This window comes from Dermochelys coriacea, chromosome 6 (assembly GCF_009764565.3).
Source record: "Dermochelys coriacea isolate rDerCor1 chromosome 6, rDerCor1.pri.v4, whole genome shotgun sequence".
In the NCBI taxonomy this organism is placed as follows: Eukaryota; Metazoa; Chordata; order Testudines; family Dermochelyidae; genus Dermochelys; species Dermochelys coriacea.
The window spans coordinates 1-20967 of NC_050073.1; the positions used below are offsets into that span (position 1 = coordinate 1).

The window sequence follows — 20967 nt, forward strand, 5'->3', positions numbered from 1 at the left end:
TTAATCTATCCAACTATACTCTTAGCCCAGCAGAAGAATCTGTCCTATCTCGGGTTTCAGAGTAGCAGCCGTGTTAGTCTGTATTCGCAAAAAGAAAAGGAGTACTTGTGGCACCTTAGTGTCTCTAAGGTGCCACAAGTACTCCTTTTTTTTTGTCCTATCTCGGGGTCTCTCCTTCTGCTCCTCCACCCCCACGAACATGATACAGTTCTGTGGTGACCTAGAATCCTATTTTCAACGTCTCCGACTCAAGGAATATTTCCAACACACCTCTGAACAACATACTAACCCACAGAGACTTTCCTACCAACACTACAAAAAGAAGGATTCTGGGTGGACTCCTCCTGAAGGTCGAAACAGCAGACTGGACTTCTACATGGGGTGCTTCCGCTGTCATGCACGGGCTGAAATTGTGGAAAAGCAGCATCACTTGCCCCATAACCTCAGCCATGCAGAACACAATGCCATCCACAGCTTCAGAAACAACTCTGACATCATAATCAAAAAGGCTGACAAAGGAGGAGCTGTCGTCATCATGAATAGGTCGGAATATGAACAAGAGGCTACTAGGCAGCTCTCCAACACCACTTTCTACAAGCCATTACCCTCTGATCCCACTGAGTGTTACCAAAAGAAACTACAGCATTTGCTTAACAAACTCCCTGAAAAAGCACAAGAACAAATCCGCACAGAGCCTGGAACTCCGACCTGGGGTATTCTATCTGCTACCCAAGATCCATAAACCTGGAAATCCTGGACGCCCCATCATCTCAGGCATTGGCACCCTGACAGCAGGATTGTATGGCTATGTAGACTCCCTCCTCAGGCCCTACACTACCAGCACTCCCAGCTATCTTCGAGACACCACTGATTTCCTGAGGAAACTACAATCCATCGGTGATCTTCCTGAAAATACCATCCTGGCCACTATGGATGTAGACGCCCTCTACACCAACATTCCACACAAACATGGACTGTCAGGAACAGAATCCCCGATAATGTCACGGCTAACCTGGTGGCTGAACTTTGTGACTTTGTCCTCACCCATAACTAATTCGCATTTGGGGACAACGTATACCTCCAAATCAGTGGCACTGTGATGGGTTCCCGCATGGCCCCACAGTAGGCCAACATTTTTATGGCTGACTTAGAACAACGCTTCTTCAGCTCTCGTCCCCTAATGCCCCTACTCTACTTGCGCTACATTGATGACATCTTCATCATCTGGACCCATGGAAAAGAAGGCCTTGAGGAATTCCACCATGATTTCAACAATTTCCATCTCACCATCAACCTCAGCCTGGACCAATCCACACAAGAGATCCACTTCCTGGACACTACGGTGCTAATAAGCGATGGTCACATAAACACCACCCTATACCGGAAACCTACTGATCGCTGTTCCTACCTACATGCCTCTAGCTTTCATCCAGATCACACCACACGATCCATTGTCTACAGCCAAGCTCTACGATACAACCGCATTTGCTCCAACCCCTCAGACAGAGACAAACACCTACAAGCTCTCTATCAAGCATTCTTACAACTACAATACCAACCTGCTGAAGTGAAGAAACACATTGACAGAGCCAGAAGAGTACCCAGAAGTCACCTACTACAGGACAGGCCCAACAAAGAAACTAATAGAACGCCACTAGCCATCACCTTCAGCCCCCAACTAAAATCTCTCCAGCACATTATCAAAGGATCTACAACCTATCCTGAAGGACGACCCATTACTCTCACAGATCTTGGGAGACAGGCCAGTCCTTGCTTACAGACAGCCCACCAATCTGAAGCAAATACTCACCAGCAACCACACACCACACAACAGAACCACCAACCCAGGAACCTATCCTTGCAACAAAGCCCGTTGCCAACTATGTCCACATATCTATTCAGGGGACACCATCATAGGGCCTAATCACATCAGCCACACTATCAGAGGCTCGTTCCCCTGCACATCTACCAATGTGATATATGCCATCATGTGCCAGCAACGCCCCTCTGCCATGTACATTGGTCAAACTGCACAGTCTCTATGTATAAGAATAAATGGACACAAATCAGACGTCAAGAATTATAACATTCAAAAAGCAGTCGGAGAACACTTCAGTCTCTCTGGTCACTCGATTACAGACCTAAGAGTGGCTATTCTTCAACAAAAAAACTTCAAAAACAGACTCCAACGAGAGACTGCTGAATTGGAATTAATTTGCAAACTGGATCCAATTAACTTAGGCTTGAATAGAGACTGGGAGTGGATGGGTCATTACACAAAGTAAAACTATTTCCCCATGTTATTTCCTCTCCCCTCCTTCCCCCCACTGTTCCTCAGACGTTCTTGTCAACTGCTGGAAATGGCCCACCTTGATTATCACCACTAAATGTTTTCTTCCTCCCTTCCCCCCCTTGGTAATAGCTCATCTTAAGTGATCACTCTCCTTACAGTGTGTATGATAAAACCCATTGTTTCATGTTCTCTGTGTGTGTATATCAATCTCCCCACTGTATTTTCCATCGAATGCATCCGATGAAGTGAGCTGTAGCTCACGAAAGCTTATGGTCAAATAAATTGGTTAGTCTCTAAGTCTGCCACAAATACTCCTTTTCTTTTTTTGAATACAGACTAACACGGCTGCTACTCTGAAACCTGTCATAATTAAGCCTGTGTCCTTGTTTGGAGTGGCACCCTCCCCCCGCCTCCAGCCAATCGGGTATGAGCAAAGAAGCAAGGCTGGGGAAACACACCCGTCCCCAGGTAGCAGGCATGCCCCATGGCTAGGCCATGCTCAGCACGTCTGTTTCGTTCAAGTAGGGGTGCCCCCCCATTTGACCTGTGAGAATGTTGGGTTGCTCCTGCCTCATTGCTCTGTTCTCCTCACCACCCCACCAGGGTCAGGCTTCAGTGCCTTCTCCTCCTGGACCTCCCACTGCTTGGGCCCTGCCTTGGGGTTAGGACCACAGTTCAGGCACTTCCAGTTGGGATCCCATGTGAGCCCAGTTCCACTGGGAGGTGCTCAGTGGCATCGTGCACTGGGTTGTTAGCCAGGTGATCAGCTTTGGCAGGTTCCGCAGCTCTGACAGGGTCCTTGGTCCCGCTGGCAGGTGTCAGTGCCTTGTGGGTGGTAGGCTGATGCCCTTAGTGTGGCTGCGGTATAGAGAGCACAATGCCTCGACCAGCTGTGGCTGAAAGCGCAGCCCTTGGGCCGTCAGTGTCTTGCGGGGGTAGCTACAGGGCTGGAGGAGGTAGCACCGGAAGGCTTCTGCGGTTGCTCTGGCCATGATTTCCCTGAGGGGAGCGGCAAGAAGGAATTTAGTGCACGGATCCACCTTCTCCTTCCTGTCTGTGATTCCTCCAGGTCTCATTTGGGCTCTGTGTGGTGGCAGTGCACTTTCTGGTCCTTCCTTCCACCACCAGCCCTGCTAGTATCCGGAAAATCCAATCCACAGCCCCCTGCTAGCCCAGCCCTTGTCCCCGCAATCTACTCAATCCACAGCTCCCTGCTAGTCCGGCACTTGACCCCTCCCTCCCCCCGATCTCTTCCAGTGCCTGGCAAACTCAACCCGCAGCCCCCTGCTAGCCCAGCCTTTGCCCCCCCCGACCTCTTCCAGTGCCCAGCAAACCCGACCCCCAGCCCCCTGCTAGCCCAGTAAGAGGCTCCCCACACAGCTCTGTAAGTGCCCCTCTATGCAGGCCACCAGGGGTCACTGCCCCCCATGGGGAAGAGGTTATTCTAATGTCCTCACGCCTCTCTCTCACTGTGCGGTCAGCACCTCCTACTGGAGGCACGGGTGTCTCCTGCTCCTCCAACCTTTGCCTAAGGGTGGCGCCCTCTGCTGCCACCTGCTGCCTTATGGAATGCAGCCCAAGGCCTAGCAGTCATTTACCCTAGTATATGCTCTAATAGGGTCCCAAGCAGAAACCCCAACCCTCCCCTTCTTATCACCTTCTGCACCAGCAGCCGCTCAGCTGCATCTGCTCTGTTTGGGGGCTCGCTCTGCTCCTGCTTTTCACTTGCACTGATTCTGTGCCAGGGGGGACTGTGGGCACCTGTTTTTATAATCACAGCCTGGGCCCAGGGTGCTGTGAGCTCAATTTGCTCCAGCTCCTGTTGCACCTCTGGTGCTCGATGGTGGCTCCAAAAAAGGCCATCAGGGCAGCAGAGAAACAGGGACTGTATTTTCCACTGCATGCATCTAATGAAGTGGGATGTAGCCCACGAAAGCTTATGTCAAATAAATTTGTTCGTTTCTAAGGCAGTGGTCCCCAACCCTTCTGTGGGAATAGCACATTCCTATTCCCAGAAGACTGTGGCGGGTGCCAGACACCCTGTCGCCGAAATGCTGCCAACAAGCAGAAGCAGAAAGAAGCACAGCCACCAAAATGCCGCTGAGAAACAGCAACGCTTCTCGGTGGCATTTCGGCAGGCAGTTTTCTGGCGACTGGGCTCGGCGCCGGCATTTTGGCGGCATGGTGTCTTGCGGGTGCACAGAACTGCCCCAGAGGGCACCATTGCACCCACGGGCACCGCGTTGGGGACCCCTGCTCTAAGGTGCCACAAGTACTCCTCGTTCTTTTAGGGACTAGGAGGTAGCAGCTCCTTGGCCAGGGCTGGCCCGTTCTGCTTGTGGGACGGGGAAATAGGGTTTGTGCTGCCTATCTGAGGGCTGGTTCTCACAGAGGGTCACTCTAAGAGCCCTTCCCAAAACAGTTCTGGAGATGAGACTATAACTGACCCATGCTGCAAGGACCCACCACTCACCTAGCATCAGGTCGTGTTTCTGCAGCAGAGAGAAGGCGCCTGAGCCCCAAACAGCTCACCGAGCCCTGCCCCCTGTATTTCATTCCCCCACAGGGTTTTCGGTCTCACACACACCTGCGCCTGCACTTGCACCCCACCCCCACCCCCATGCACACATCCTCACCCCCACGCACACACCTACACCCCACACATACCTTAACCCCCTCCCACATCCACACACACTTACACCCCCCACACACATATACTCCCACATGCATACATAACCGCACCCACCCGCACATGCACATATCCACACCTACATCCCCTCCACCCCCCCACACATACACACACGCACAGTGCTATGTTTTGGTTTCACCAGCTTGCCCTTTTCCAGTGTTAGTTCCATTAAAAGTTCTCGCTTGCTTTTCTATGGAAACATAACCAGGATTTAAAAGGCAGTCATGACAATTCAGCAAAGCACCCCAATATTCATCAAGAGCCCAGGCTACACCATGCTGATCACTCCAGTTAGTGCCTTGTGACTCCAATGAACCAATGGCGGGGGGGCTCACGCACCAACCTCAGTTGCAGTCAGTGGGGTTACAGAATGAGCATCAGAAGAAAATTCCAGCCCATATTCCAACAGTTGCTGGGCTTTGGAGCTCTCTGGCAGAAGCAACACCCCCATTGCAACCATTGACTTTTTCCACGCTCCCCCAGTGGGGCTGGGAGTAGCCGTAATACCACCCAGGGCCAGCAGGGGGCACTCTTCAGGACATACATCTCGGCCTTTTCCGGACCACTCCTCCAATTGTGGTACTTTTCAAAAGAACAGCAATTGTGGCTCCTGCCCCGTCCCCCTTCCAAGGAGGCAAAGGAAGAGGCTGGAGCGCACGCAGCGTTAAGGAGTTTATCTTTTAATGTCAATAAATAAGCAGCTAGAACAGTCTCTTCATTTTCTCCTCTGGGAGCTGCACATTGGCCTGACAAAATGTTTCTGTCTGTTCAGTTATCTTTTGCATTAAAAAAAAAACCCACCCGGTGAGTGAGGAGGTCACTGGGTGTGAGCTGGTAACACAGCGAACGGGCTGGGTGCCCAGCAAGAAAAAGGGCTTGATGGGGGGAGGCGGGATGGGCAGGGGCCACTAGGACAGACTAGCAGCTCAAAATGTACAGAAGCAAAGTAGCTAGAACGCCGGGAGGAGGGCAGGCAGTTTGCAAGGGGGAGCTTCTCCCCATTCTCCAAACACAGCGGGCAAACCCCCATGATGTCCCCCCCACCCGGCTGGGGGAGGAGAAGGAGGGCTGCTTGCAGCCTTTGGTGGAGGGGAGCAGCTGTTAAATAAGAGGGGGGTGGCCGAGGCTTGTGGGGAGGCGAGGGGGCACCGAGGGGTTCTTCACTGTTGGGGGTGAAGATGCAGTTTCTCTAGTGGCCAGAGGTGTCACTTCTTCCTCCTCTTCGGGTCTTCTATACCCACTGTGGGGAGAGAGGGAACACATGAGACAAGGCGGGCGGGGCGGGGGCGGTCCTCAGGGCCGGGCCAGTGACCAGCCCCAGGTGGCAGGGTTTGTGTCCCAATAGCAGGATCGCCTCCAAGGTCTGGTGTCCAGCCCTTCTCTCACCAGTCGAAAAGGCCCAGAATGACCTGTAGTCTGGCCTTCTGCACCACCTTCTTGTGGCTCGCTGACCCCACCCCCAGGCAGCACTCGGGCAGAGCGGTCTCTCTCTGGGGCAGGGCAGGGGCTGACTGGTGCTAACACCCAGGGAGGCACTAAGTGGGGGGAACCACATCCACATCCACTAGTTAACCAGCAGCTGCTCGGCAGGGATCTCAGCAGTGCCAGGAGCTGCTGTGTCCAGGCCCTACCCTCACCCCCGCAGAGCAGCTAGGGTGACCAGATGTCCCAATATTTAACTCTTTGTCTCGTGTGCCGACTGATGTCCTGATACTGTAGGGTTGCCAGGCCCCCGGTTGGTGCGGAGCTGGGAGGCTCCCTACCTGGCTCCATGCAGCTCCCCAGAAGTGGCGATATCTCCCCCTGGCTCCTAGGCACAGGGACAGCCAGGGGGCTCTGTGTCCTGTCCCCACCATAAGCACCAGCTCCGCAGGTCCCACTGGCCAGGAACCGTGGCCAATGGGAGCTGCGGAGAGGCGCCAGCAGGTGGAGGCAGCACACAGAGCGGCCTGGTCACGCCTCCACCTAGGTCCCAGAGGGAGATATCACTGCTTCCCCAGATCCACCTGAGGTTATCGCTGCTGGGAGCCCATACCCTGTACCCCGTCCCGCACACCAACCCACTGCCCCAGCCCTGAGCCCCACCGTTGTACCAGGGGCTGAAACCGGGACCATGCGCCCCTGACCCATGGCTTGTGGTGGGGGCTGCAGCAGGGGCCGTATGTCCCACTCGCAGATTCCTAGGGCTGTGCTCCCCCCTCCCCCTGGCTCCAGGCGGGGGGCTGTAAGCCTGCGATAGTTTACTCTTGCGATCTGGTCACCTGAGTGCAGCCGCTGGTGGAAACAAGAGCAACAGCAACTGGCTCCTTTGGTGGCAGCTGGAGGATGATGGGCCATGGGGGAAGAGCGCCTAGCGCAGCAGCAGCATGTGTGACAGCATCAGAGTGACGCCCTGTTGGGTCTCCACAGCCAGGGGGCGAGTGGAAGGGAATGGGAGGCGCAGCAGGGGGCAGGGAAGGCAATGGGGTACCTGGCCCAGCCTGATAGCGGCGCTAAGGCTCAAACAGGCGACACCACCCGGCCCCAGACCCCAACTGCCAAACTGCAGTGGGGACCCAGCCAGGAGTAGCTGGTAAAGCAATGAGATTTCACATGCACCCACACACACACTCTGCAGCGCCCCTGGGAACAGGCAGACATGGGGCAGGCAAGACATGCAGCAAAGGATCATGGGATACCTGAGACACAGGATCAAGGAGGTGGAGGGAAAGGAGATTACGCTACAAGGGGAAAGGATAAAAGAAACCAGTGTTAACAGAGTGCAGGGGAGGAGGTTGTGCGGGAGAGAGGGTTAGTCCAGACCTGCACATGGGATGGATGGATGGATGGATGGATGGAAGGTGAAACCCATCAAGGCCATGGGGCTCAAACCCAGACCAGAGCAGCACAGAGTAGGGGGTAGGGGGCTCAGCAGCAGTCTGGCCCAGCCCCTTGGGGAGACTGGAAACAGATACTCCCAGAAGGTAAAGGACACGGATTACAACAGGTGGCAGGGACAGATGGGGTAAAAAAACAACAGGAATCCTGACTCTGGTTCCACTGGTCTAACCACTGTACCCCACTCCCCTCCCAGAGCTGGGATAGAAACCAAGAGTCCTGGCTCTCAGCCCCCCCTGCTCTAATCCACCAGCCCCCACTTCCCTCCCAGAGCTGGGATAGAACCCAGGAGTCCTGACTCCTATCTTGCTGTTCTAACCACTGTACCCCACTCCCCTCCCAAATCTTGGATAGAACCCAGGAGTCCTGGCTCCCAGCTACCCCTGCTCTAACCACTGGACCCCACTCCCCTGCCAGAGCTGGGATAGAACGCAGGAATCCTAGCTCCCCTAGTCCCCAGAGCAGTAAGCACCCGGCTCTGTGCAGCTTGCTCCCTGTGGTGCTGGGGCTGTTCTGGGCCCGTTTGAGCTGTCCTGATGGGTCTGTTACATGGCAGGTGATGCTGATGGTTCGTGGTTAGTGGGATGGAAAGGATGGAGGACAGAGAAGGGGGTGGCACCCTGGTGCCAGCTGGAGCTTGGGGGCAAGTCCCTGCACTGTGTCCCATCGGGCGGGACTGGCATCTGCACAAATTCACATCACAGCTCCAGCTGATGAATCTTGCTGGGAGGCAACCCAGCCTGCCCCATGGCAGAGATGCATCCTTACCTTCCAGGTAGTCCCGGGCAACAAATTTCAGCACCTCATCCAGGAGGATGACAGGGAACGAGAACTTCAGCACCACAAGCCAGTGGGTCAGGTCCAGCGGTGTCAGTTTGAAGATCATCTGGGGGGGGGAACAGCAAAGCGGGAGGGGGAGGTCAAGGGAAGAACAAGGCAGGGGCACACGAGCCTGGGGAAATGTCTCCACAGGGCAGGCCCAGAGGCTCTGGTGCTGGGGATGGGCAAGGCTGGGGAGCTGGGCTCGGGGAGGGGTGGGAGCAGATGGGACCTTCTACCACTAGCGGGTGAGAGTAACCTGCCCCTCCTCCCCCCCGTCTGGGCACCGTGCTACACAGGCACCTGGGCAGGGCCGCACTTACGGGCAGGGGGTCGACATAGAGGATGAGGAAGTGCAGGGACATGGAGAGGCAGATGGAGCTCAGCAGCCAGATGTTCACCCAGGGTGGCATGCGCACCAGGGACTGGTTCTCAGACAGGCTGTGCAGAGAGAGCAGCAGAGAGTGAGCGAGGGGCTGAGCCAGGGGGTGGGGAGGGGAGGGGAGGGGTCCTTGCCTGTTGAGGGCGTTGCACATCTCGATGGTGACCAGCACAGACAGGGCCATAGTCATAGGCACAGGTGACTCGAACACCTCGCAGTCCAGCCCCTCAAAGTTCACGTTTTCCTCCGTGCACTGCATGAAATGGGACTGAGGGGAGGGGGGGGTGTCAAAATGCAGACAGCACAGTGCTGCCAGCCGAACTCCTCCCCCACACGGCTGCTTGCAAGGGACACAGAATCCCCTCCCCTCCCACCCCCGAGCACAGGCTCCCCAGCTCTGTACTGGGGCATTGGGTCCAGCACTGACTGCTGGGGAGAGCACCCAGCTGAGCCCTCCCCACACACACACAACACAGGCCCCCCAGCTTTGCACTGGGGCCAGCTCTCACCAGCTGGTGATAGGAGACGCCAGGACCATCCTCTGCATAGAGGAACCACCAGGCAGCAGCACCCACCGTGGCAGCTCCGACATAGCCTGTGGGCAGAGCAGAGAGGGGAGGCATGAGTGCGGGGCAGAAGGGGATGGAGCTTTGCAGGAGAGGGTGGGAGGGCTTTACCTCCAATGGTCATGTAGCGGAAGAAGAGCCAGCCGCTGATGAGGGGTTCCTTGGGGCTGCGGGGCGGCTTGTCCATGATGTCCAGGTCCGGGGGGTTGAAGCCCAGGGCAGTGGCCGGGAGCCCATCAGTCACCAGGTTCACCCACAGCAGCTGCACGGGGATCAAGGCTTCTGGAAGGCCCAGAGCAGCTGTGAGGAAGATACTGTGGGGAGACAGGAGGATTGAGAAACAGAAGAGGGGGCAGGGTGGTATGTTCGCGGGGGGCAAGGCAAGGTGTCCCGGATCCCCAGGATCAGTGCAACTCCCCCAGCTTTGTAGCCGTCTCTAGGGATCTCCTTCAGTGTGCCAAACTCCCTAGGGTCTCCCTCTTCCTCCAGGGTCAGCCACACGGCCTCACTGCCTCCTTGGACTGGATCTCTGGGCTGCAGCCTCCTGCTTCCCCCGTGAGCTCTGCCCAGTGAGTTCCGCTGAGCCAGATCCTGGCAGAGACGTGCCCACGCTGCTGGGACCATGCCCCTCCCCCAGCATGGCAGGGACAGTCCCACAGCGCTGGCGCGCAGTCAGGTGTGTTAGCTGGGCACGGCACAGGGAGCCCTTAGAGCAGCACAGAGGGGGGCAGGCTACAGCCCAGTCCATTCTGCTCAGCCCAGAGCCCCGCCAGGCTGTGGGGAGCCCCTTGGGGCAGGCTCTGTCTGTCTGTCTGTCTGTCCCTCTGTCTGACCTGCTTGGCAGGTCCCAGGTGAGAGCTTCCAGCAGACAGTCCTCTATCCCCCCACCCCCACCTCAGCCCCTAGTCCAGATGGAGCTGGATCTCTGCTCAGCCTCCAACTGAGAGGCGGGGAACCCATCGCCTGCTGGCTGGGTGGGTGCAGCTGTCCATGTCCTAGGGAGGGGCTTCCATTGTTCTGATTTTCCATTGAGAGGGGTGGGCCTCAGCCAGCCCATTGGAATCGCCTCTCCCTGCTCAGTCAGTGAGGTGACACACACTGTGGTGAGAGCAAATTTAGCCCCGCCCAGCCCCAGGAAGCCATGCAAAATACAGGGGAAACTGAGGTCCACATAGGACTCAAAAACACTACAGAAAATTCCCACTTCATCACACAAGGCTGGTGTGGCTGGGGGAGGGGAAGTGTAAGGTTGGGGGCAAGGCTTAAGTGGCTGGGGAAGGGAAAGGGCAAGTAAGGCCTGGCTGGGGGAGGGGAGGGACAAGTCGGGTGTGGCTGGAAGGAGGGGAGGGAGAAGGCTGGCATGGCTGGGGGAGGGGAAAGGAGGGGAAGGACAAGGCTGGCATGGCTTGGGGTGAGGGGAGGGCAAGGCTGGAGTGGCAGGGGAGGAGAAGGCTGGCGTAGCTGGGAGAGGGGAGGGGACATCTGGCATGGCTGGGGGAGGGGAGGGAAGGGGAGGGGGAAGGCTGGCGTGGCTGGGGGTGGGTTGAGGGGACAGGATGGTTGTAGTCGGGGGGCGGGGCACTCACCATACGACTTCACCCACGTTGGAGGAAATGAGGTAGCGGATGAACTGCTTCATGTTGTTGTAGATGGCCCTGCCCTCCTCCACGGCAGACACGATGGTGGAGAAGTTGTCGTCAGCCAGGACCATCTCGGAGGCCGTCTTGGCCACGGCTGTGCCAGAGCCCATGGCGATGCCGATCTCGGCCTTCTTCAGCGCAGGGGCATCATTCACCCCATCACCTGTCTGTATGTGGGGGTGGTAAGCCAGTGAGTATGGGATCCCCAAACCCTGCTGACCCCCGCATCCCCGAGCACACAGTCCCTTAGCACAGCCTGTCTCCTCCTGCCCTGGCAGGGACCCTCTTCCCTTCCCCTGCTTTCTGCCCCCACCCCAGTGATCCTGTCCTCACTATGGCACCCCCCTAGAATCCCCCATTACCATGGCTGTGATCTCGTCAAAGGACTGCAGGAACTCCACGATCTTGGACTTGTGGGTGGGTTCAACACGGGCGAAGCAGCAGGCCCGCTTGCAGGCCTCGCGCTGCTCGGCAGGGGGCAGGTCATCGAACTCGCGGCCTGTGTAAGCCCTGCCCATCACCTCCTCCTCCTCGGTGAAGATCCCGATGCGGCGGCAGATGGCGATGGCCGTGCCCTTGTTGTCCCCCGTGATCATGATGACGCGGATGCCGGCGTCACGGCACAACTGGATGGAGCCCATCACCTCCTTCCGGGGTGGGTCCAACATCCCCACACAGCCCACAAAGGTCAGGTCCACCTTTCGGGGGGGAGCTATTAGCACATGCTGGACCCATAGCAACCCTCCAACCAGACCCCAGCCAACCCCCATCCCCCAACCCATCCCCAACCAGTCCCAATCCCCCCATCACACCCCAACCAACCCCTGCCCCATCCCACAACCACTCCCCAACCATCTCCCATCCCCCAACTATGCCCCAACCAGTCCCCCAGCCCCCAAACATGCTCTAACCAACCCCTGCACACTCCCCCATCCATGCCCTCAACCATACTCCCATCCCACAACCCCACCCCCCTCTCCCAACCAACCCTCCCCCATCTCCCAAACACACCCCAACTACCCCACCCCATTCACCCAACCACACTCCCATCCTCACCCCCAACCGCCCTACCCTAATCCCTCCAACCAACCCCTTCCCCATCCCCTAACCATATCCCCACATTCATCCCCAAACCACCTCACCCCCATTCCCTGAACCACTCCCCAAATAACCCCCCAGCCCTCCACTCCCAGCCCTGAACCAACCCCTGCTTTCATCTCCCCAAACCCTTCCCAACCATGCCCCTGCCCTTATCCCCCAACCATGTGCTAACCAACCCCCATGCTCATCCCTCCAAACAATCCCCACCCTGACCCCTCAGCTACTCTCCCAACCAACCCCTGACCCCCCAACCACTGCCCCAACCAACCCCACTCTGACCCCCCAACCAATCCCCACCCCAACCCCCCAACCACTGCCCCAACCAGCTTCCACTCCGACCCCCCATCCACTCCCCCAACCAACCCCCCAGACCCCCCAAGCACTACCTCAACCAGCACTGACCCCCCCAAACACTGCCCCACCATCCCATGGATGGGGGGGCCTGAATCTGACCTCATACTCAACAAACTTGGTGGAGTCCTCCAGCACCATGTCCTCTCTCCTTGGGGGGGTGTCGCGCGTGGCCAGGGCCAGGCAGCGCAGTGTGTCCCGCCCCGTCCCCCACTCCTTGATGACGGTCAAGATCTTGTCTTTCACCAAGGGCGTGAGGGGGACACGGGTAGTGCCCACTCGGACATAGTTACAGCGGTCAATAACCCCCTCAGGGGCACCCTTTGGGAGCAAGAGCATGAGAGAGAGAGAGATGGACGGATGGACAGATGGATGGACAGAGCGAGGTGGGGACAGAGGAAGAGACAGATGGACAGAGCTAGAGACGGACGGACAGAGAGAGAGGCGGATGGACAGAGAGAGAGACGGATGGACATAGAGAGAGACGGACAGACAGAGCAAGAGAAGGATGGACAGAGAGAGAGGCGGACGGACAGAGCGCAGCGGGGACAGAGAGAGAGACAGATGAACGGAGCCTAGCGGGGACAGAGCAAGAGACGGATGGACAGAGAGAGAGGCGGACGGACAGAGAGAGACGCAGACAGACAGAGCGAGAGGCGGGCGGACAGAGCCCAGCAGGGACAGAGCAAGAGATGGACGGACAGAGAGAGAGGCGGACGGAGAGAGCGAGAGACGGATAGATGGAGCTCAGCAGGGACAGAGCGAAAGACGGACAGAGAGAGAGATGGATGGATGGAGCCCAGTGGGGACAGAGTGAGAAGTGGACAGACAGAGCGAGAGACGGATAGACAGAGCGAGAGACAGACAGACGGAGCCCAGCGGGAACAGAGCAAGAAACGGACGGACAGAGAGAGAGACGGATGGACGGAGCCCAGTGGGGACAGAGCAAGAAGTGGACAGACAAAGCGAGAGATGGATGGACAGAGCAAGAGATGGATGGACAGAGCCCAGTGCGCACAGAACGAGAGACGGACGGACAGAGCGAGAGACGGATGGATGGAGCCCAGTGGGGACGGAGCGAGAGATGGATGGGATAGAGAAAGAGGCGGACGGACAGAGTGAGAGTCAGTCAGCCAGAGTGAGAGACGGATAGATGGAGCCCAGCGGGGACAGAGCGAGAGGCGGACAGAGGGAGAGACGGATGTACAGAGAGAGAGATGGATGGACGGAGCCCAGCAGGGACAGACAGAGAGACGGATGGACGGAGCCCAGTGGGGACAGAGCAAGAGACGGATGGCAGAGAGAGAGACGGATGGACAGAGAGAGATATGAATGGAGAGAGGCAGATGGACAGAGCCCAGCGGGGACGGAGCGAGAGACGGACCGGACAGAGAGAGAGGTGGACGGATGGAGCCCAGCGGGGACAGAGAGAGAGAGACGGATGGATAGATCAAGAGACAGACGGACAGAGAGAGGCAGATGAACAGACCCCAGCAGGGACAGAGCAAGAGACGGACGGACAGAGAGAGAGGCGGACGGACAGAGAGAGAGGCGGACGGATGGAGCCCAGCGGGGACAGAGCGAGAGCAGGACAGGCCAAGAGAGATAGAGTTTTGGGAACAGGCTGCACGGGACAGCTCAGTTTTCCACTGGCTGCGGCTCCCTGATTGGCAGGAGGTCACCGAGAGACAGGGAGGCTGGTGCCCAGAAGCCCCTTCTCAGAATTTTGGGGCCATGTGGCTCCCCGTGGTGACAAACTAAGCCTAGAGCTAGTAAACAATAGGGGCATTCCCAAAGGGTTTGGATAAAAGACAGAGCATCCAACCCACTGTAGCTCTGTGACACTGGGCACCCTGATAGGTTTCAGAGTAGCAGCCATGTTAGTCTGTATTCGCAAAAAGAAAAGGAGGACTTGTCGCACCTTAGAGACTAACAAATTTATTTGAGCATAAGCTTTTGTGGGCTACAGCTCACGTCATCGGATGCATTCAGTGGGCACCCTGGTTACTGTGGTAATGAGAGGAGGCAGCTGGGGGATATCCAGGGTACCCTCATTTCCATGGGGATGAGAGGAAGCAGCTGGGGGATACCCAGGGTACCCTGGTTTCCATGGGGATGGGAGCCTGGCACTGACCTTGATGAACATCTTGTTGCTGACAGCTGTGCGGGAGGCCTTGGCAGGGGTACAGTACACAGACATGGACTTCCTGTCACGGGAGAACTCCAGGGTGAACTCCTTCTTCATCAGCTGCTTAATCACCTGGGGAGGGGGCAGAACAGGGGCTAATGGGGAAGCAGTGACCCCCAAAAAGCACCAGACATGGAGCCCAGGGCAACTCCTCCCGCCGACTCAGGGACTACAGGGACAGATCCTAACCGGCCAGCCTGGGGGATGGGATGGGGGGGAATAGACCAGACCAGGAGAGTGTGACCCCCTGGGGAGCCCAGCACAACTCATCTCCTGCTAGGCCAGATGGGGGGGGGCAGAGTGGGTTGGTATGGGTAGTAGGAGAGCAAATGCTCACACAGTTGCAGGCATTGGCATGGTGGGGAGGGGCATTGGGGGGTCTTGGAGGGGGCAGTGGGGTGGTATCTGGGGCAAAGGTCCTGGTGGATGAACACTTACAGAGTTGCAGGCATTGGCACGCTCCACCTTGGACAGACTCCGCACATCTGTGTTGAAAACATTCATCTTCTCCACCAGGCAGGTCAGAGCCGTCTCGGTGGCTTCCCCCACCTTCTCATAGGCACCCTTGGCCTGGAAGTACATGCAGCAGGTCAGGGATGGGCGTGTCCAGGGAGCAAGGTGGTCATGCGGGAACTAGGTAATGCTGGCAGGTGGGCAGCGGGATGGGGGATACAGATGGCCCAGGTAGGGACGGCACTAGACCAAATGTCACCCAAGGAGAGGAGCATCTTCAGCACCCGCATCCCCCCCACCCCGCATTTGTTAAACTTCTGAATACCTTACATTTTATTGCATTTGTAGCCCATTTCACAACTTTGAGGCACAATGTGCATGCATGATTTATCCCCGTCATATAAGACAATAAATTTACATGCTAGGATCTGTAAAATCTGTATTTATTCATGCGCTATATAGGCAGATAAAAAAAATTGTTTCCTTTAAACTTATAGAAATCTTTTAATTTTAAGAATAACTGAAATGTATTAACATCAAGAAATTGAACTGTACATTGACATTGGGTGGACCTGTATTAAACAGTGTTACAGTAGTTGACAGGTTTAGATGTTAACCCTAGTTCTTTGGTACAAAAGGTCGCTTTTCTTACCTTTGCCCTCACGAACTGAAGCACAATATCAGAGAGATCCAAAGACTGGCCAATGGTATTTTCAAGCGATAAAATAGCAAGCGATGTCAATCTCTCATTGGGCGTCATTGATCGAAGATGTGTTTTAATGAGCCTGAGCTTTGAAAAACTGCACTCACCACTCACAACTGTGACTGGCAATATGAGCAGAATTCTCAAAGCTATCCACACATTAGGAAAAGAGTCTTTTAGCTCTGCATCATGAATGAACTGGAGAAGTTGGAGTGGAGAGCGCTTACCAAGTGGTAAAATGTTATGGATGTTGTCCAATTTGACATAGAGGTCTTTATCATTGATGTCCGAATATTCCCCATGTGTCAGCATCCGTTGAAGGTCCGTACAATTGTTCAAGAGTGTTTTCCTGTCTGCCAGCAGGTTATTAAGGTCATACAACACCCCCCTCCCCTCGATCTTTTCGTGGTGCTTCATTTGTCTGAACCTTTCTTCGTTGGACACTCGAGCAGTGTCAATGTGTGAGCAAAAAAACTCCCTCTTGAATTTTTCTTCTGAGCATCCCATCACCTCATCTCTACCCTCGTAACCAAACTCTCTCTTCTTCCAGTGAACACGAGTTTCCTTTAAGACAGGCTCAACTCCTAAGTTTTCTGCCATTTCTTTGGCAGCAGTGATGGCATCTTCAAATCAAAGCCACAGCAAAATCAAGGCAGTTTCTCATCAAAGTAGTAGCGATCGCAATGCCCATCGATTGAGTTTCTAATGCCATGCTTACATTTTCTTGGAACAGGATATCATGCCAACCACATTTGAGACCAGACATTTGAAGTCAGGGATCTGGTTTGCCAGGCTTGGCACCTTATGCTCCATTTCGGCCTTGGCTTTACTTGACTGCGACAGTTCCATCAAGCATTGTAAACCTCAGTCACTTCATACCTCACTGGCCTCACACTGTCAATGCGACTCTCCCAGTGAGTGTCACTTAGCAACTGCACCATTAGATTTGTAACACTGTCCGTGAGGATCTTCCACCTGACAGTTGATGCTGAAAACCAGACATATATCTTTTGCAGTACTCCAAAGAGAGATACTGAATCTAAAGATGACAAAGCTGTGTCTGACATAACCAGATTGAGGGAATGGGGGCCACAAGGCACAAAGAAAGCCCTTGGATACAGCGCAAGGATCCTTGTCTGGACACCACTGTTTCTTCCCTTCATGTTCGCGCCATTGTCGTAGTGTGGCCACAGCAGTCCTGAAGCTTTCATAGAATCACAGAACATTAGGGTTGGAAGAGACCTTAGGAGGTCATCTAGTCCAACCCTCTGCTCAAAGCAGGACCAATCCCCAACTAAATCATCCCAGCCAGGGCTTTGTCAAGCCACGCCTTAAAAACCTCTAAGGATAGATTCCACCACCTCCCTAGGTAACCCATTCCAGTGCTTCACCATCCTCCTAGTGAAACAGTGTTTCCTAAAATCCAGCCTAGACCTCTGCCACTGCAACTAGAGACCATTACTCCTTGTTCTGTCATCTGCCGCCACTGAGAACAGCGAAGCTCCATCCTCTTTGGAACCCCCTTCAGGTAGTTGAAGGCTGCTATCAAATCCCCCCTCACTCTTCTTTTCTGCAGACTAAATAAGCCCAGTTCCCTCAGCCTCTCCTCATAAGTCATGTGCCCCACCACCCTAATCATTTTTGTTGCCCTCCACTAGACTCTCCAATTTGTCCCCATCCTTTCTGTAGTGGGGGGCCCAAAACTGGACACAATACTCTAGATGTGGCCTGACCAGTGCTGAATAGAGGGGAATAATCACTTCCTTCGATCTGTTGGCAATGTTCCTACTAATGCAGCCCAATATGCCATTAGCCTTCTTGGCAACAAGGGCACATTGCTGACTCATATCAAGCTTCTCGTCCACTGTAATCCCCAGGTCATTTTCTGCAGAACTGCCACTTAGCCAGTCAGTCCCCAGCCTGTAGCAGTGCATAGGCTTCTTCCATCCTAAATGCAAGACTCTGCACTTGTCCTTGTCATCAGATTTCTTTTGGCCCAATCCTCCAATTTGTCTAGGAACTGGCTAAAGTGTGCACGTATGTGATCCCCCCCCCCCCCGCGCCGCCCTACATATAACAGTCAATCTACCCCTATGAGGAAGAGGGTAATTGAGATCAGACGCTCGAGCATGTTCCTCCAATGCTGCGTTGCTACATTAAAAATGCACTGGTTGTCTGCACCTGTGCATTTATTCAGCTTGAGGCTTGACTCGACCTCCATCCATTTGGAGTAGGCTGTAAAATGGCTGAGTGACTTTTCAAGTTGCTTCAGAACATCAGCTAAGTTATGCCAGTAACTTGTACCCGGAAAACGCAAGCAATGATTTGGCATTCTTGTCAAATGTTTTGCAACAAACCCAGAACACTTTGTCTGTTGCTTTCGAGTACACTAGCCAACGCCGATTCAGTGTCTCATCATTCTCGAGCACTGTATCACAGTATGACTTTGAGAAGTGTCGCTTCTGCTCATTTACTGGAAATATCAAACCCTCTATTTTCCCCACCCCTTTCCAAATTGTACAATCCATATCAGCAGAGTTTAGGATCGCCGGCCATAAAGCAAGATCTGATGTATCAAGTTGTGGTGTGCAATTTTTCTCACTGCTGTTTCATTGTGGAAGGCTGATTCTTCTTTATCATTTCTCTCCTTTTAATGTAAACCAGATTTCTCTTTGTCATTATTTTTCTTCCTTTTCTTCTTCCTATCCCTATCCTCCAGCATATCTACCTCTCCCCTCAGCTTAGTGTCATCCGCAAACTTGCTGAGGGTGCAATCTCATCTTATTTTATTCTTATTCAAAACATTCATGAATAGTTCTGTTAGGCCTTTTCCAGTAGAGTCAGCCACAGACTGGAAACAGATGAAGTGTTCCTTTTCTTGGATACAGCCATCCTCGTCGTCAACAAATCTTACTGTAAATGGCATCTTTTCACAGTGACTGTTGGGAGTGCAGTCCATTATTACAGCGTAGTACTTTGCTTTGCTGAGCTATATCAATATGGTATCAAGCACTTTCCTTGCCATAAAGTCAATCAATTAATTTTGAATTGCTTTGCTACAGTAATGGTCCATTGCTTCTTTACAAACTACTCATCGTAGGTGTTCAGGCATGACATCGTTGTATTTCCCAAGGAGCTCTACCAAACCAAGGAAATTACTCTTATGTTCAGTGAACAACTTATCCAAGGATCCCCGAAAAGACAAATTATTCTTTGCAAGGAAGGAGGGCACTGCCCCCCCAAAAGAGGCAAGGTGCAGGGAGTTACATGGGGTCATGTGTCATTTCACACCCCCATTTCTGCGAGCGTGGTGCTGCCCTTTGAGGGCAGGGGAAGGGGGGCTCTGTCCTTCCTACGCTGTGCCTCCCCCTCCCACCCTCTCCACATGGAGCAGATATTCTCCAGGTCTCTGCCTTGACAGCTGGATGCCACCTCCTGGGTCCCTAGTGCCTGCCTGTTTCCTGTACAAGCGGGAGTGCCTGAGGGGGCAGAGGCAGGGCAAGAGGTGGGGTGGGGTGGGGTGGGGGGAAAGAGACAGTGGAGAAGGGGGGGTGGGATGTGGAGGGGAAGGAAAGAGAAGGGGAGGGATATGGGGCACGGGACAGTGGAGAGTGGAAACAGGAGGGGATGGGGAAGAGAAGGGGATATGGGAATGGGCGGTGGTGGGTGGGAAGCAGGAGCCCGGCATGTGGCATCCCTGGGACAGCAGCAGCAGCCGCAGCAGGGAGCAGCAACATGGAGTGCCGGAGCGGCCGCCAGCAGCAGCTGGAGCTCCCCTGTTAAGCCATCCTGTCCCCCAAGCCAGTGAGCCAAGGGAACTGGCTTAAGTGTGCATGTGTGTGGTTCCCCCCCCTGCACAGCCCCACATATAACAATCTACCCCTATGAGGAAGAGGGTAATTGAGATCAGACGCTTGAGCATGTTCCTCCAATGCTGTGTTGCTACATTAATAATGCACTGGTTTTCTGCACCTGTGCATTTATTCAGCTTGAGCCTTGACTCGACCTCCATCCATTTGGAGTAGGCTGTAAAATGGCTGAGTGACTTTTCATGTTGCTTCAGAACATCAGCTAAGTTATGCCAGTAACTTGTACCCGGAAAACGCAAGCAATGATTTGGCATTCTTGTCAAATGTTTTGCAACAAACCCAGAACACTTTGTCTGTTGCTTTCGAATACACTAGCCAACGCCGATTCAGTGTCTCACCATTCTCGAGCACTGTATCACAGTATGACTTTGAGAAGTGTCGCTTCTGCTCATTTACTGGAAATATCAAACCCTCTATTTTCCCCACCCCTTTCCAAATTGTACAATCCATATCAGCAGAGTTTAGGATCGCCGGCCATAAAGCAAGATCTGATGTATTGAGTTGTGGTGTGCAATTTTTCTCACTGCTGTTTCATTGTGGAAGGCTGATTCTTCTTTATCGTTTCTCTCCTTTTAATGTAAACGAGATTTCTCTTTGTTTACTTTTCTTCCTTTTCATGTGAGCCACATTCTTCTTTATCTTCACTCGCCTTTATGCCGCCAGGAAAACTGGACGACTGTCCATCACTTTCCTCACATTTCCATTGTTTATCTTTTAGTGAATCCGCTAATTCCTTAGTAATAGGACTTCCATCATTTGTTACTAACAACAAAAACAGCACCTTGGGATGCCTGCCCCTAAATCTGGTCGTGGGCTCAGGTAGGAGTGAGAGGGATGGGGGGTGAGGGTGACCTAGGAGGGAGGAATCCAGGGTAACCCAGGCGGGGTGGGGAATGTGGGGTGCAGGGTGTCCTGGGGGGTGCAGGGTGACTCAGGCGGGGCAGGGAATGGGGGGTACAGGGTGACCCAGGCAGGGTGGGGAATGGGAGTTGCAGGGTAACCCAGGTGTGGTAGGGAATGGGGGGTGCAGGGTGAC

The 20967-nt window shown here is 54.5% G+C and overlaps 1 protein-coding gene across 1 annotated transcript in view; it reads right to left on the reverse strand.

The window, feature by feature from the left end:
• Window positions 1–5766: 5766 nt before the first annotated feature.
• The window catches only part of ATP2A1 (ATPase sarcoplasmic/endoplasmic reticulum Ca2+ transporting 1), a 32824-nt gene continuing 17623 nt past the window's right edge, over window positions 5767–20967 (reverse strand). Inside the window, exons 11-21 of the mRNA XM_043516074.1 lie at window positions 15345–15476; window positions 14853–14978; window positions 12821–13039; window positions 11629–11964; window positions 11213–11433; window positions 9738–9940; window positions 9570–9655; window positions 9195–9328; window positions 9002–9119; window positions 8628–8745; window positions 5767–6222 (exon numbers count right to left, since the gene is read on the reverse strand). Of these exons, the coding sequence (XP_043372009.1) occupies window positions 6188–6222; window positions 8628–8745; window positions 9002–9119; window positions 9195–9328; window positions 9570–9655; window positions 9738–9940; window positions 11213–11433; window positions 11629–11964; window positions 12821–13039; window positions 14853–14978; window positions 15345–15476 (1728 nt within the window). The 3' untranslated portion in view covers window positions 5767–6187. The remainder of the gene's footprint in view (window positions 6223–8627; window positions 8746–9001; window positions 9120–9194; window positions 9329–9569; window positions 9656–9737; window positions 9941–11212; window positions 11434–11628; window positions 11965–12820; window positions 13040–14852; window positions 14979–15344; window positions 15477–20967) is intronic.